We start from the raw sequence: 17,601 nt of genomic DNA on the forward strand, positions 1-17,601 counted from the left end.
TCAACTTCAATTCCTAAAATTAAATTTTACTACTATTCCAAGTAAAAGTTTTGAGTGCATTCATCATACACCTGGACATACCATATTGAACGGTGAAACCTCCAAATGAACATAGGAAGAGCTTCAAATGAACCAAAATAGTTTTTGGTGTAGCACGCTCATGATATACCGACGTGTATAATAAAAATTACAATTTTTTTAACAGTTCCTCGGAAACCCAGGTCAAGTAAAGTTAGCCTAAGGCCTAAAGTAGTAGTATTCTTTATTTATTATTCCCTTCGTCCCATAATATAATGCCTGTTTTTCTCTCTCGAGGTCAAACTTTAAAATTTTTGACCAAATATTTTAATTTTTATATAAAAAAAATATTCACATGAAATCTTGTTAAATTCGTCTTAATATATAATTTTATAATATCAACTTTTTATATTTTTTTTAATAATAAAAAATGAAAAATATTAAAGGTCAAAGATTTATTTTAAAGATCGCATATATAAAAAAAACAAACACTATACCGTGAAACGGATAGAGTAATATTAACTTTTTCTTAGCTAAAAGCAAAAGGACTCTTCGAAGAAGCTCAAATAAATTTTGACATTTCCATTTATTTTTTCACTCTCTCTCTCTCCTCTACCCTTTAAAACTCTGCAAAAGAAAGAATCACCTGCAACATTAAAAAAGAGACGAGAAATAAAAAAATAAAAAAAGTTGGGTTTTGTTGCTCTACAACATTTCTTTTTCCTTTTAAAAATATCACAATTTAATTTTATTTTTTATCCGCCATTGAAGAACTTAAGAAGAAGACGACTATTTTCTCTATTAATCGATTTCAATCATCTGATCAATGAACATCACTGTTTAATTTCCAAAAAGGTATACGTTTTCACTGTTCATTTTCTCTCTCTTCGGAAAAAAAAATGCAATTTCTTGATTTCATATTGTTAGGGTTTTAATAATTGTAATTTGATCGGTTATTTTTTCAGTAGAATCGAAGGAAATTGAACAAGTTTCTTAGTGAAAATTCTGGAATTTGAGAAACAATAAAGTTAAGTTATTTGTTTTTCTGCGATCATGGCGGTGGCTGAAAACGGTGTCGCATCGAGTGAAAACCACTTCGAAACGACTGATCTTGAACGATCAAACGACAACAGTCACATCAACAACAACAATGAGAAGAGTGAGAACATCAACAACAACAATGAGAAGAGTGAGAAAAGCAACAGCTTAAAGTCTCAGTCTTTACAGAAAAACGACGTCGTTTTTGTTGCTGAACATCAAAATGGAGACGACAACGACAACGACAACAACAAGAACAACAACAGTGTTGAAGATTTGCAGGAGAAGAAGATGAACAATGGAAATTACAATAATAACCATGTTGTTTTAACTGATTCCAACAGTGAAAATGGTGGTACAGATGAAGATGATGATCAAAACAGTAAAAAAGACAATAATCATCTTCATCTAACAAATGGAGAAGGGTTAAAGAAGGAAATTAGGGATTTACAGGAGATGTTATCGAAATTAAACCCTATGGCAAAAGAATTCGTGCCTCCTTCATTGTCGAATTTCCAAAATGTCAATACTAATAACAATAATAATTTTGGTTATGCAAACAATTACATGAATCAACCTAATGCTGGTGGTGGAAATGCCAATGGATTCACTGGTAGAAGGGTAATTTGATTAATCTGTTGAATTGTGTTAAATTTGTTTTGTTTGTGTTTGAATTTGGGAGAATTATTGATTTTTGTGTATGTATTGGATGAACAGAGAAGAAATGGTTATGGGCAAGGAAAGAGGAGGATGAATAACCGCACTAGTATGGCTCAGAGGGAAGATGTTATTAGGAGGACGGTGTATGTTTCGGATATTGATCAACAGGTATTGCAGATTTGTGGTTAATTTGTTTGGGATGTTTTGATGTATTGCTTGTGAATTTCTTATTGTTTGTTTCTGATTGAGACAAAGATTCAGTATATTTTGGCTTTTGGATTAATGGATGAATCAAATTATTTTCGTTCATTCGGAATCACTGTTAGTGTCCAGTTTTTGGTCGAAAGATTTTAGATGGTATAATGAACTGTTCCTTCCAAACGAAAAATCACAAAAATTTGTGTACTGAGTTAGATGCTACTTTGTTTGTAACACGGTTTGGTGTTATGTTCTTCAAAGAAAGTACTATATTTGATGATAAATTTAGTATATTGAATTAAAAATGTAGTATAAATGAAGTAGTATAATCTATAGTAATACTCTTGCTACTCTACGTTTTATGGTCTTTATATATTCGTATTTAGTTTTGGAGAAAACTGAAAACAAAAGGGGATAGCAAACAGGCCTTAATTGTTTTACTTATATATATACACATATTTTGAAGTTCACTCAGTCATGCATCAGATAGACAGCCTCTGTGTTATCACAGGGGCAAGGTAGCATTCCGAACCCTTACCCTTCTGAGGGTGGGAATCTTTCTGGAAATGTTGATGTTGCTTGTTAAACTTCTTGTCTGGGTATAAGTTTGTCTAATCAATTCATTTTGTGAATTTCAGGTTACTGAAGAGCAACTTGCAATGCTTTTCATCAATTGCGGGCAGGTAAGTTGACATCATTACCTGTGCACTGTTCTGGGACTTTTCGCTGTCTTTTTTATTCGTTTTTTTCTATTAATTCCTTTTGGTTGGGGTGTGGTTTAGGTTGTTGATTGTCGTGTTTGTGGTGATCCAAACTCAATACTTCGCTTTGCTTTTGTAGAATTTACTGATGAAGGTATTGACTTTAGCTTGATTTTCTGCCGATAAGTTGGGGTTTGATGATTGGTTATGTTTATCATGTTATTATATATTTTGATTTTGCCATTTTGGCAGAGGGTGCTAAGGCTGCTTTAAGCCTTTCGGGTACAATGCTTGGATATTATCCTGTCAGAGTGCTGCCTTCTAAGACTGCCATTGCTCCCGTTAATCCTACTTTCTTGCCCAGGGTTAGTTTATCACTGACTGCATTTGTAATCTTTTCCTTTTACGAGAGTGTTTTGAGTACTCGAAATAAGCTTACATTTTGGCATAGTAATTATTATTAAAGACTTTTACTATCCACGTAACTAATGGCTTCTGTCTGCAGTCTGAAGATGAAAGGGAGATGTGTGCAAGAACTGTTTATTGTACCAATATTGATAAGAGGGTATACTTTGTCAACCATTCATCACATGTGTATATATATTTGACCTTTTGTATGGTTATCGTCTACTTTTGATTGTATAATTGATATGGCCTTTCCATACTGATTAATTGTAGGTTACGCAATCTGATATCAAACTGTTCTTTGAAACATTTTGTGGAGAGGTGTGTAGTTTGCCATGTTCTAATATTGGTCTTGTTCTTTCTTATTTCTTGTTTTTATGTTTAAATGTTTATGGTTTCTTTAAGATAAGTACTATCCAGGTTCAACGCCTGAGGTTGCTCGGAGATTATCATCATTCAACTCGCATTGCTTTTGTGGAGTTTGTCATGGTAATTTCCGCACCTCTTTACTCAGTGTTTTTCCTTTACTGGTTTATGCTCATAATTCGTGGAGCCTCATGCTCTCAATGTAATTCTATCTCTCGTTTGTTTCTCAGCATATCATTTTCCCTGAACATTGTAGATTAGTAGCTACATTTATCTTAGAGACCATTGTAGATGCTATTCTCTTATTCTTTATGCTTGCTGTATCCTGTTGAATTTCTGTGTTTCTCACTTACCTTGCATTTTGGTCTTTAGTGTTTTGGCCATCTGTATCCGATAGATGTTATAAACTGATGTTACTTGTTATTCTTGATGATGATAGTTACCACGTGTTATAAGTTACTTCCATATTCAGTGCTGAGCAATCTTTAGAGTTTGAGATATGGTGTTAATCCTTGTTGCGCCTGGATTGGAATTGAGGACCAGCTTTTTGGATGGATATAAGAAATTGTTTTTTTATTGCTGAGTAGCATCTCAGTTATTCAACTATTATTAGTGTATGGGTCCTCATGTATATTCATGAATTTTTATAGTTATTGGAGCAATTGAAGAATATAAGGATTTTGGGACTGGGTTTGTGTAATTGAATATGAGCTTTGAACCTAAATTGGTTGATGGCTTGTGGTATGGAAGTAAGAGATTGTCTTTGCTTGTTACATGGGATACTTATTTTTAGTTACTCCATCTTTTAGTATATGGGTTCGGTCCACCAAATAAAATGAAGAAAACAATTAGAGCAGTTAGTACTTGTTAATGCCACTACCTGCTAAGTGCCCACTCAATTCCCCGCCCTTAATACTTGTGCAAAACCAAATATGTTAAGTCTTGAGAGATCGAGGGATTATTCAACTACTGTCAGGGTTTGCTTTATCATGTATAATAAGCATTTAGTAGTTTATATAATCTTCATAAATTGCAATAGTTTCTAGAACTTTTGTAGGATATGGAGGATTTTCTGGGTTGGAACTGAATATGAGTCTTAGAAGCATAGTCTATTGTATGAATACTTCGAAGTTCTTAATTATGAAGTACATGTACTGGCATAGCCTTTTGTGTGTTATGTTTGGCTAGGATTATATCCAAGGATCGTTAAAGGTTTTATTGAAAGGCTGGATTAGCCTGATCTATTTGTGTGTTGTGTACATCATTGGAAAAATAGCTTGTATGTTTTGGAGTCTGGACTCTATAGACATGTATCACTTTGTTTTATGTGTTGTAGAGGGGGGGGGGGGACGGAATTTTTCAGACACAGATGTTTGACAAGCTGTAGCTTGATAAAGGATGGTGGTAATTATCAGTTAGGAGCATTTTTGGGGATAGAAGGAGACATTTTGCAATGATTTAGGGTGGTTGGAGCCGGGAGGGATCTACAGAGATAGGTATGTGTTTTCAGTTGGGTATTTTACTTGTCTGATTGAGGTGAACAGTGGACTTTATATTGATCATTTTAGCAACAAGAATGATTATGCAATCCTGCCATTGTGGATGGGGCTGTTCACCTCAGTATCTCTGGTTCATGTTAGGTTCTTACCCTTATGGGTTCTAAGACTGTTCTATGCTGACATTAACGAATGTAAAAGGTTTAATTGTTAATACCACTAGAGTTGTTTATGATGTGCAGTATACTTCAATTGCACAGTTATATCAGGATTTTTGACCTGCAAAGTTAAGTTAAATATTGTTTATTGTATAAAATCATGTTTTTCCCAATGATTGTACTTTTTTGTCTCCTATAAACTATATCAATGGACACTAGGGAGTAACTTTGCTTGTCATTTTGCAATTTGCTGCTCCAAGAAGCTACTTTATGCTTCATGAGTTGGGGATTATCTTTGGTAACTGCAAACAGTCGAGTTGCTTTATTGTTATTCATTAGCTGGGGAAGTTGTTATGTAAGATAAGTGCATGCTGTGAGTGAAAAAGTTATGTAGGGCCTGTTTGCATAAGTAATGTATGTAGGTTGTTCTTTTTCATGCCAAAGTTATTATTATTGGTGTGTTTGTGAAGGGAGAAAATAGAAAAAACGGGTAGATAATTTGTTTATTACCAGGTTGGACTATTTGCTTTTCGAACCTGATTTACATATATAACGCTTCAATCATCATTATAATTTGGTTGAATTACTACCAGTTAAATTTCCTCTATGTTTTGATGAAATAAATATGGTTGCAATAATGAAAAAAGCTGTCAGTTTTTGCTATCTGACTTTATTGTGCCTGTAAGAAAAAAAACGTGTGTGAACCATTTATTGCAATTTTGCAAGGGATAGTTTTGGTCGAATAAATAGTTTTAGTGGTTGACTTAGCTATGCAAAATTATCTGTATCTGGCCAGCTTAACGTTAACTAAATAGGACAGACTGGGATGTAAAGCTTTGATTTTCTTCTATTGATGATTCCATTAAAGATTGTTGCCTTGGAAATGTTGGGCCTATAAACATGACACTATAGTTTTTAGGGAGGGATCCAGCGGGTTTGAGTGGAGGATATTAATGAAACTTGAATTGATTAAAGACTTACCATTGTTCATTGTCCAAGTCCTTGACTTGCAACTTACCAGTCTATGATGTATGACTTAGGACTTACCTTATCAAGTCGTCGGGGTGTGTTGGGTGGGTGTTGCCTTAGCAGCTGAAGCCTGAAAATTCAGATGTGGCATGTTTACTTGCAGAGTTGCAGTAACTGGGCTCTTTACTTTGCTGGAGTGGGTAAAGGCGAATGGGTATATGTGCCTTTAGGCCTCTTTGCATTGCTGTGTGCTGTTCTTACTTCCGAGAATATCATGTTTTTTAACTCTTGTAATCCTCAATTTTCTATTTCACCTCACTCTAGAATTTTGAGATTGGTTAGGTTATGTGCTGTTCTTACTTTCGAGAGTATCATGTTTTTTAACTCTTGTAATCCTCAATTTTCTATTTCACCTCACTCTAGAATTTTGCGATTGGTTAGGATTAGCTAGTCTCAAAATCAATACAAAAAAAACTCACCTAATTTCATTTACTTAGAAATGTAAAGGGGATTTGACATGTGTGACTGTTAATAAGATGTTATGGAAGCAGTGGTGGATCAATGATGTTAAATGAGCTCCTCACGAGCCAGCTGATGATAGTATTTGATCTTATTTGCATCAGCGAATTCAAACCCGACCTAAAATCTCTTTTTTTTTAAGTTCTGATTTTGGGTTTGGGATAGTCGGTTATTCTAATTTACTAGTATCAGTCTGGTGTCCAGGCCTAGCTTTTGTTATGATTTCCTATTACTGTCTTTGTATTATATACTGTATAGTTTTTGGAGGATATATTGGTTGCATAATAGCATTGACTTATCTCTCGTGGTGATACAGGCTGAGAGCGCAATTGTGGCCCTGAGCTGCAGTGGTGTAGTGCTGGGATCGCTGCCTATCAGGTGAATACTCTAGCACCAGTCATGTCTTTTGACTCTCAATAATGATCCGATTTCTAGGGACTGACTAATTGCAATATCACACTTTTTACATATACAGGGTGAGCCCATCAAAGACTCCTGTTCGCCCTCGACCTCCTCGCTCGCCATTGCACTGAGAGGCCACTGGTTTCTCCAGGCCAAGTTGCTATCAATCATTATCTCCACATATATATACATATATATAGATACACAGAATAGTATGAAGGTACTTGTGGCGTCGTTAGTTTTGTCCGTTGTTATCTTGGGCCCAGTATCCTGCTTTTACGTTATAGGGAGGTATTTTAAGTTCTTTGAAGGCTTTGTTCATTTGAACATGTAGAGAGTTTGGAGGCAATTTCCGAGGCTCTTTTCTAGTTCTGAGTTAATTTATGTTGCACTGCACAGCACGGCTGAACTCCGCCGGAGATTTGTCTGCATGGACTGAGTTGCCCTTGCAGATGTTCTCCGACTTAAACCCACAGAAAGTTTATGGGTTCATCTCTTTGGTTTTTCGTTTAATGGTCCATTCTGTTGTTCTTTTTTGAATATTGACTCAGTTCAGTCTACGTTTGTAGACTCAGTAATTTATCCACTGCCCCTGAATATACGTACATTTGGTGTTTTTGGTCGCAAATATTAGACCTGTTTTGGTCTCACACTGTTCTTTGGACTGAAATGATCTGAATTGAATTGAATTTGTTTGAACTAGATTTAATTTAGCTGAATTGAATCGAATTTGTCTGAACTGAGCTTAATTTGTTTGAACTGAGCTGAAGTGAATGAAAATTGTGAGAGGAAACTAACTGAATCAAATTGAACTAAACTGAATTGAATTGAATTTTAATTAATTCAGTCCAAACGAACAGAGCCTTACATGCACTTGTACATACTGTTGGTTCTTTTGTATGCGAGCATTGTAAAAAACTTTACTGTTTAGGCTCACCTTATTTTTACTTAATATTTCAGATATTTTCTTATTAGTTATGAATTTTTCTTATTTTTTCTAGATCTTTTCTTCTTGACTTTCTTTTTTTTTTCTCCTGAAAATAATAAAAAATTAAGTTTAAAGTGAAAAAATCTTTAGTTGGGTCACCTGCGTATGGATATGAAAATCAATTTTATATTGGATTTTAAATACCTGATTTGCGAGAAATGGAGAAAGTTTTTGTTGCTGGTGGCTGCTTTGATTCGATTTCTAGTTAATATATATATAATGCCCCTTACATGAGAAATGAGAATGAATTTCAACCACATGATTGTTTTAGAATTATAACACTGGTTTATTGGAGAGATACTCCCTAAAAAAATTCGATTTTTTTTCTTCTAATATTCATTTTTTGGAGTTACATCACTTTTTCATTAGAGTTACATCACTTATCCATAAGAGTTATATCGCGTAAAATTCATTCTTATTTCTCATATAAGTATGTATTCCCATATGAACTTAGAATGCATACTTTGCGTTATTACCCTAATATATTCCTGCAAGAAAACTCTAAAAGTTCCTCTTCATTAGTTTAATGTTAGCTTTCATACGAGAGCAAGTATTTCCTTTGCCCACCATAAGTGAAAATATATTAATGACACCCTTCCTTCGACTTTCGTATGTCAATCAGTTTAGTTTAGTCAGAACCTTTTAAAATTAATTAGGGGGAAAGAGAAAGAATAAGGGAATCCTCAACCCTCCCTAACCCAAGATTCCTTAGTGAGATTAGGTAAAGAGCATTTCAACTAATTAAAATAAGGGTATGGACTATGTTCTTTAGTGCACGCACTAATGTCACTTGCCATCACTTGATTCTCGAATATTTGTGTTTTTGTTAATTGTTAATTTGTTATTAGAATTCTATACTAATAATCTCACTATATCCTTCTAAGTTCTAAATGTTCTCCTTTTTTTCTAATTGACTTTCTTCATATTATTTGACTCAATTTATTTTTTGACAGCAAACGCATAAATCATGTGTTAACTGTCAAGGATCCACTCCAAACATACATAATACAGTAAAATGTAAATAGAAATTAGAGTGTTGTCTGGTCTTCAAAGTAGGGATAGGCAAGGTCCAGGACCCTAATCGAAACTAACATTAATTTTAGAGTTTGGATTTAACTTTTTCTGGAATTTAAGGGTCTGGGTCCGGTTTGGATTCAAGTAAGCTTTTTATGGTTCGGGTCCGAGTCTTAGTATTTTAGATCCAATCCTACACTTGGATTCTAAAGTTATTTAGTATTTTATTTGCCTTTTGTGTCTTAGAGAAAAACTTTTATATTCGTCCTAATATTTCAACTTTTGTCATTTGGACCTTAAATTTTAGACCCAGATCCTAAACTCTACAAATCAAAGGTACTATTGAATGTCAAGAATATAAATGATACTAAAAATTAGACAAAAACAAAAGAAACATGCTAGAACTTAGACTTGAACCTTAGACCTTGTAGACCTTAAGGGTTTGGGTCCATCTTTTCTAGACCCTTAAGGTTTGATTCCAGGTCTGATTCCAACAAAAGAATATAGGGTTCAGGTTTAGGGTCTAATCAGATCCTATCCTTGCCCATCATTGCTTCAAAGCAGTCATTAAGTTCGTTCAGTGGTGAAAGTATGAAATCAACATAAGTTTGAGATAAGCTTAAGGTCTGCTCTGTTCAACTTATTTTAACTTATATAAGATTTTATAAGATCAGATAAGATAAAATCAGATGTTCTGTTAACTTATCTTCACTCATTTCAGAAAAAAAAACAAGATAAGGTAAGATAAGATAAGACAAAATAAATTGAATAGAACATACCCTTACTCGTTTATAAAAAATATTGTACAAATAGATCAACTTTGGTTCCTTATTCCTTGAATAATGTTAGCTTCCACTCCATTTTTGGGAATTTCTTTTTATTCATATTTGTTTGTGCTATCTCGACTATCTAGCATAATCCCGACATTTTATAAATGATAAACTCACGAGCTTTTAAGTTCATTAATGTACTCCTCAAAAAAGTTCATTAATGTATTCCTTGTTTCTCATGTTTCTATTTTTGAAGTTTTCTCATGTTTCTATTTTTGAAGTGGAATTTTAAGTTGTTCTTTTTTAATGAATTGAATTGAATTGAACTGAATTTGTCTAAACTGAAAAGAATTAAACTGAAATAAAGTGAACTGAACTAAAATGAATGAAAATTGTGAGAGGAAGAAGTGAATCTTTCTGAACTGAACTGAATTTTTATTAATTCATTCCAAAGAACATGGCCTTATTCCTTAAATTCCCTAATCAAACAATTTTTATTCCTCTTTTGTCCTTACTTACATGAAAAAGTTGTAGGATTGCCCACAAATATTTGTATCTCATTTTTACATGGAAAGTTGTAGCTACATATGATCTTTGTACTTCCAAATACAAATACTTATCTTTCCAATGGAAATACCGCAAATATAACAAGAAAATGATAAATTCCCTAATTTACGTCCAAAATGAGAAACGAGTACTACAAAATTGATATGTTGAAAATAAATAACCATATCTCATATATGGTCAAAATATTCTAAGTTTGACTTTTAAAAAGACAAGGGACTAGAACTTAGGATAATGGATTGTACTGTACATTATATATGCTTGTTACTTGTTAGTTGTTAGTAATAGTATGACCTTTAGATGTGGACAGAGTAGTAATGAATTAGGGTAGATTGCATAATGCATATACTTCTAAAATTACCTATTTAGTAGATTGGTTGAATCCTAGAAATTTTATGTTTAGGTCTACAGTTTTCTTGTCGTAGCTCTACCAAATATGTTGGAATAGTTTATAAAAACCTTATTGAATCCACAATTATCAACCTAAAAGTTTCTCACTTTCGTACAATACTTTAAACTAACTTCAAAAACTATTTTTAATGTCAACTAATATTCTTTCAGCTGCACCTCAACATAGATTTTCCCATTACTAACACCACCCCCAAATATCAATCACTACTGAAAACCAAAAACAATATTTTTTTTTCTTCCAAAACACAATACAAAAATAATACTTTGTCAGCCCAATAATACACTTTCTATGAAGTGCCTAATTAGAGAGCTAACAAACAAATCGTGTTGTGTCGATCGAATTTGCATTATTAAACACCATCAAGTTTCGCCAAGGCTAAAACTGTATTAGTAGAGTTAACAAACAACATATTGAAGATATTGTAATCCAAATACAACTAATATACTACATATATTTATAGAGTTGGAGTTAAACTCAATAGACTTAATTATCAAACGGAGTACAGAGTGTTACACAAAGATACTAATATTTGCATGAGAGGAAACTTTTCATGCCATTGTCCCCTCATTGTAATTCTACTGTTTAATTTTCATTTTCCTAAACTTGCAATTAATTGCCTATTTGTAATTTAATTTCCCTAGTTCAATTTTTCAAGCATGCAATTTCTTATCTCCAAAATTTGATCCTTACACATTTCCCCCCAAAAATGAACTAAACCTATTCTTTCGGGAAAATAATGGTGAATTTGCGTTCTATGTAATTTTGCAATTTTTGATAGCAAAATATACGTCAAAAAAAAAGCATAAATTACCTAATTCTACAAAAAAGAAATCCAATATGGTGTAATGTGAGAAAAAGCTTGTATGATAAAAGTTGAGGACATATTTAGTTGTATAAGTCTTTTATGTAGTACTCCATCGGTTTCTTTTTAATTTACTCTATTCACTTTGGAGGAGAATCAAATAGGAAGTGCAAAAGTATGAAAAAGAAATTGAAAAGGTGGAGAGAGAAAAATCAAAAAGTGGATCTATCTATACAAATATATTAAAAGGAGTGTGTAACAATGTATACACGTCACGTGTCATATTTATTACTCCACTAGAATTGTCCAATGTTTACATAAGTCATGTCGATTAACAAAAGTAAAATTAACTTGCAGCAAGATTTGGACTCGTGACCTCTTGCTATTATAAGATTACACAATTACCAACTCAACCAACTTTTAATCATGCTTCAAGTGTCCACAATAAAAATTTAAATTACCATATAGGAAAGAACATAATATAATAAGAAGACACCAGAGAATCAACCCTTGGTAAAAATAAATCCGGAGGCCATCGCTTTGCATTATGAAAAAAGAAAACCTCACTTACATAACTATAGAAGTGGAAGTAAGGATGTGTAAATCAATAAACATTAAAAAAAAATTCTAAAAATCTATTTAGCATGGAAACTCTAATGAATTTTGAAACTCGAGAGGAAACTTTTCTTTGAAAGACCAACGAGGGTCCTGCCTCAATGATCTTCAGTCACAAAATGATATTTTCCCAACTAAAAATCTCTTAGCTAACTCTATAGTCTATGCCCTATTATATACATATTTTTTTGGTAATAAACAAAACTACAACAAATTTCTATGCAATAATAGTCGTTATTTAATCCAAAATTTTGGGTTTCACAAGAAATGAACACATGGGGAGTTTAGAGGCTTTTTCGAGGCAACACAAATGTGCCAAGCACTTGTACAATGTTACAAGTCACATCGGCTTTCCTAGGAATCTTTTGGGAGAAAATATGACCAGGCCCAGAGAAGTCCAAAAATGTCTCAAAAACAACCAAAGTTGAAGGTTATAATACACGCTTTCATACTTTCCCGTGGCCCGACATCCGGACGGCACAGGGTGCCTTCTATGGACATAGGATCTCATTGGAAAGGAGCCAAGTGGCTTGAAACGAATATATATGTGGATGACTTTATGTTCATTTCGAGATAATTTTGGGTTTCACGAAAAATGAACAAATGAGGTGTTCAAAGGCTTTTCAAGACAACAAAAATGTGCCACGCACCCGCGCAATGTTACAAGTCACGTCAGGTTTCCTAGGAATGTTTGATAAGAAACTATGGCCAGGCCCGAAGAAGTCTAAAAATGTCCCAAAAACATCCAAAATTGAAGGTTATTATTCACGCTTTCGGACTTTTCTCGGGCCGAGCTACGGATGCATCCTAGAGACATTGGAGGTCATTGGAAAGGACTCATGTGGCTTGGAACGAATATGTTGATAACTTTACGTTCACTTCGAGGCAATTTTTGATTTCACGAGAAATTATCAAATGGGGTGTTTAGAGACTTTTTGAGGCAATGCAAATTGTGCCAAACAACTGCACAACGTTACAAGTCACGTCGGTACTCCTAGAAATATTTCGGGAGAAATATGAACAGGTCCGGAGAAATACAATAATGTCTCAAAAACAACCAAAATTGAAGGTTATAAATACACGCTTTCGGACTTTCCCGGGGTCCGAGCTCCGAATGCCACGGGATGCCTCCTGGGGACATGGGAGAACATTGGAAAGGAGTCATGTGGCTTGGAACGACTATGTGGACGACTTTACGTTCATTTCAAGGCAATTTTTGGTTTCAGAAGAAATGAACAAATGGGGTGTTTACATGATTTTTGGGCAACGCAAATTGTGCCAAACAACCGTACAAAAATACAAGTCACGTCGACACTCTTATGAATATTTCGGGATAAAATATAACCAAATCCAGGGAAGTAAAAGAATGTCCCAAAAACAGTCAAAATTGAAGGTTATACATGCTTTCGGACTTTCCCGGGCCTGAGCTCCGAACGCCACGGGATGCCTCCTATGGGAATGGGAGGTCATTGGAAAGGAGCAAGTCATGTGGCTTGGATCGAATATGTGGATACTTTTACGTTCATTTCGAGAGAGTTTTAGGTTCACGAGAAAAGAACAAATAGGGTGTTTAGAGGCTTTTCGAGGCAACACAAATGGTGGCAGGCCCCCCCGCAACGTTACGAGTCATATCGTCTTTCCTAGGAACGTTTCGGGAGAAAATATGTCGAGGCCCGAAGAAATCCAAAAATGTCCCCAAAACATCCAAAATTGAAGGTTATAATACACGCTTTCAGAGTTTCCCGGTGTCCGAGCTCCGAACGCCACAGGATGCCTCTTAGAGACATGGAAGGTCATTGGAAAGGAGTTATGTAGCTTGGAGCGAATATGTGGATGCCTTTATGATCATTTAGAGAAAAGTTTATGTTTCACGAGAAATGAACAAATGGAGTGTTTAGTAGCTTTTTGAAGCAACGTAAATGGTGTCAAGCACCCAGACAACGTTACAAGTCACGCCGACTTTCCTAGGAACGTTTCGGGAGAAAATATGACCAGACCCGAAAAAGTCCAAAAATGTCCCAAAAATAGCCAAAATTGAAGGTTATAATACACAATTTCGGATTTTTCCGGGGCCATATATAGCTCCGAACTCCACGTGATGCCTCCAAGGGGAATGAGAGGTCATTGGAAAGGAGTCATGTGACTTGGAACGAATATGTGGATGCCTTTACATTCATTTCGAGACAGTTTTAGGTTTCACGAGAAATGAGCAAATGGGATGTTTAAAGGCATTTCGAGGCAACACTAATGGTGCCAAGCACACTCGCAACGTTACAAGTCACGTCGGATTTCTTAGGAACGTTTTGGGAGAAAAAATGACCAGGCTCGGAGAATTCTTAAAATGTCCCAAACACAACCAAAATTGAGGGTTATTATACATGGTTTCGGACTTTTCCGGGGTCTGAGTTCCGAACGCCACAGTATGCCTCCTAGCAATTTGGGAGGTCATTGGAAAATAGTCATGTGGCTCGGAACGAATATGTGGATGATTTTACGTTCATTTCGAGGCAAATTTTGGTTTCACGAGAAATGAACAAATGAGTTGTTTAGAGGCTTTTCGAGGCAATCAAATTGTGCCAAACACCCGTGGGACGTTACAAGTCATATCGGTACTCCTAGGAATATTTTGAGAGAAAATATGAGCAGGCACAGAGAAGTTAGAAATTATCCCAAAAGCAGCCAAAATTGAAAGTTATATTCCGAGGTCCGAAATCTGAAAGTCACGGGATGCCTCCTTGGGACATGGGAGGCCATTGGAAAGGAGTCATGTGGCTTGGAACGAATATGTGGATGCCTTTACATTCATTTCGATGCATTTTTGGTTTCAAGAGAAATGAACAAATGGGGTGTTTAAAGGCATTTCAAGGCAACACTAATGGTGCCAAGCACCCGCACAACGGTAAAAGTCACGTCGGCTTTCCAAAGAACGTTACGGGAGAAAATATGATCAGGTCCGGAGAAGTCCAAAAATGTCCCAAAAACAGCCAAAATTGAAGGTTATAATACACGCTTTCAGGTTTTCCTGGGATCCGAGCTCCAAGCGCTACGAGATGCCTCCTATGGACATGGGAGGTCATTGGAAAGGAGTCATGTGGCTTGAAACGAATGTGTGGATACCTTTACGTTAGTTTTGAGACAGTTTTGGGTTTCATGGAAAATGAACAAATGGGGTGTTAGAAGCTTTTCGAGGCAACAAAAATGATGCCAAGCACCCGGGCAATATTACAAGTGATAACGGCTTTTCTAGCAATGTTCCGGGAGAAAATATGACCAGGTCGGGAGAAATACAATAATGTCCCAAAAACAGCCAAAATTGAAGGTCATAATACATGCACTTTCAGACTTTCCTGGGGTCCGAGTTCCGAGCACCACATGATGCCTCCTAGGGGCATGGGAGGTCATTGGAAAGGAGTCATGTGGCTTGGATCGAATATATGGATGTCTTTACGTTCATTTCGAGACAATTTTAGGTTTCACGAGAAATGAACAAATGGGGTGTTTAGTGGCTTTTCGAGGCAACACAAATGGTGCTAAGCATTCGCGCAACTTTACAAGTCATGTTGTCTTTCTTAGGAACATTTCAGAAGAGTATACGACCAGGCGCGGAAAAGTGCAAAAATGTCCCAAAACAACCAAAATTGAATGTTATAATACATGTTTTCGGACTTTTTCGGAGCCGGAGCTCCGAACGTCACAGGATGCCTCTTAGGGACATGTAAGGTCATTGGGAAGGAGTCATGTGGCTTAGAACGAATATATGGATGTCTTTACGTTCATTGCGATGTACTTTTGGTTTCACGAGAAATGAACAAATAGGGTGTTTAAAGGCTTTTCGAGGCGAAATGAACAAATGGTGCCGAGCACCCGCGCAACGTCACAAGTCATGTTGACTTTCCTAGAAATTTTTTGGGAGAACATATGACTATGTCTGAAGAAGTCCAAAAATGTCCCAAAAAATAGCCAAAATTAAAGGTTATAAGTAGTAAAAACTAAAGGTGACCCAATCAAATTAAAATTTAGCCAAACTAATACTACATCCGTTCTTTTTCTATTACAATAATGTGTTTGGACACAATTTTAAAGGATTTGGAATAAATGAGTAGTTTAGCATAAAAGTAACTCTTTAATTAAATAGAGTAGGAGAGAAATCATCTTTAGAAAATAAAAGCAAATTTATGAGGCAAAGTGAGTACTTAATAATGGTTTTAATAAGATAAAGTAAGAGTAATATTGTCAATTAAAGTTGCTTTTAATACCAAAATTGAAATTGTTGAAATAGATGTGAAACTACCTAAAATAGTAATTATTGTAATATATAAAGAACGGAGGAAGTATATTGTAACCTCGTTTCATGTACTAATCTATAATATGTAAACTTTTGTGTATTATAGGAGCTTTAGTGATTTACCATTTAATACTACCATACATCATCTGTTCTAAAATACGTAAGATGTCGATGGAGACTGTGGAATTAAAGAAAGCAAAGAGATGGAAACAAAAAAATTGTGACCTATGTGCAGAAAGAGTCGGTCTTATAAGAGACCGTCTAATTTTAATTTAAAATTAAACATTTTTTTAGGTAAGATGAAGGGGTCTCACTTGAGGGGGGGGGGGGGGGATATGAGAAATTACTCAAATGAGTCTTATGAAGTTTGATCCCTATACCCTGGAGATAACAGAGATGAGAAGCGATAACACTACTCCACCACCTCAACCTCAATTATTAGACAACTATTCAAGTTCAATATTAAGAAGAGAACATACCACTTTTTGAATATAGTGAATAGTTTACGCTGCGACGATTAACAAAAGTAAAATTAACTTGCTACAAGATTTGAATCCTGTGACCTCTTAGCTTGCTATTATAATATGACACAATTATCATCTCAACTAACTTTTAATCATGATTTAAGTGCCCATATTATTATATTTGTATCTTTTAATTAAATGTGATTTTTCCTTAATATATTTTAGTGGGAATTGAAAAAAATGCATATCAAGTTCGAAAACACAATACCAACTCAGGGCAACACCGCCCCAAATACTAGTTACAATCAAAAAGTGTATGACATGGATGGAAAAAAGAGGAGAAAATAAATATGACTTGTTATAAAAATTAGAAAAACCAACATTAAAATAGACTAAAAAGAAACATAACAAAAAGAAAAGTGTGTAGATTAAAAAGAACGAATGAGTACTAATAACTGGCAATCACCCGAGAGAATGACGGGAAAAGATAAAGTTAAAACTTCTTTACTAGTTACTACTTCTTTACTGCTCAGTCATCTGTTGCAAATCCGATTAGTTATCACATTGTCTATCATTTAGCAAAATCAATGTCTTAAGTACTTTTTCATCATAGTCTAGCTGTGCTTTTGAAACCCTTTTTCGATTGTGGGAGAATGATAATTTTGTTGGATCTTTACATAAAACCCACTAGCTTTGTGCCTTTGCTTGCTTTCTGACGTCATAGATGAGGCTTATGAAAATTGGATTCTAGAAAAAT

The 17,601-nt window shown here is 34.9% G+C and overlaps 1 protein-coding gene across 3 annotated transcripts; it reads left to right on the top strand.

The window, feature by feature from the left end:
- The first annotated feature begins 587 nt into the window (after positions 1 to 587).
- Positions 588 to 7,535, top strand: LOC104883336 (polyadenylate-binding protein-interacting protein 11). 3 transcript variants are annotated; one of them, XM_010667835.4, is made up of 11 exons: positions 588 to 873; positions 984 to 1,677; positions 1,774 to 1,884; positions 2,553 to 2,597; positions 2,697 to 2,769; positions 2,868 to 2,980; positions 3,121 to 3,180; positions 3,294 to 3,341; positions 3,426 to 3,509; positions 6,845 to 6,906; positions 7,004 to 7,535. In XM_010667835.4, the coding sequence occupies exons 2-11, from the start codon at positions 1,072 to 1,074 to the stop codon at positions 7,059 to 7,061; spliced, it is 1,260 nt and encodes a 419-aa protein (XP_010666137.1). In that variant the 5' UTR covers positions 588 to 873; positions 984 to 1,071; the 3' UTR covers positions 7,062 to 7,535. The 3 variants fall into 3 exon arrangements, with proteins under 3 accessions (XP_010666137.1, XP_010666139.1, XP_010666138.1); XM_010667837.4 differs by having other exon boundaries at positions 3,441 to 3,509; XM_010667836.4 differs by having other exon boundaries at positions 987 to 1,677.
- Positions 7,536 to 17,601: the final 10,066 nt, after the last annotated feature.

The sequence above is a fragment of the Beta vulgaris genome, chromosome 3, assembly GCF_026745355.1.
Source record: "Beta vulgaris subsp. vulgaris cultivar EL10 chromosome 3, EL10.2, whole genome shotgun sequence".
In the NCBI taxonomy this organism is placed as follows: domain Eukaryota; kingdom Viridiplantae; phylum Streptophyta; class Magnoliopsida; order Caryophyllales; family Amaranthaceae; genus Beta; species Beta vulgaris.

Bases quoted from the DNA above. Each gene is read 5' to 3' on its own strand.
- LOC104883336 (XM_010667835.4), top strand. From the start codon at position 1,072: ATGGCGGTGGCTGAAAACGGTGTCGCATCGAGTGAAAACCACTTCGAA. The intron at 2,981-3,120 runs GTTAGTTTATCA...TTCTGTCTGCAG, and splicing joins ATCCTACTTTCTTGCCCAGG to TCTGAAGATGAAAGGGAGAT. The intron at 3,510-6,844 runs GTAATTTCCGCA...GTGGTGATACAG, and splicing joins CTTTTGTGGAGTTTGTCATG to GCTGAGAGCGCAATTGTGGC.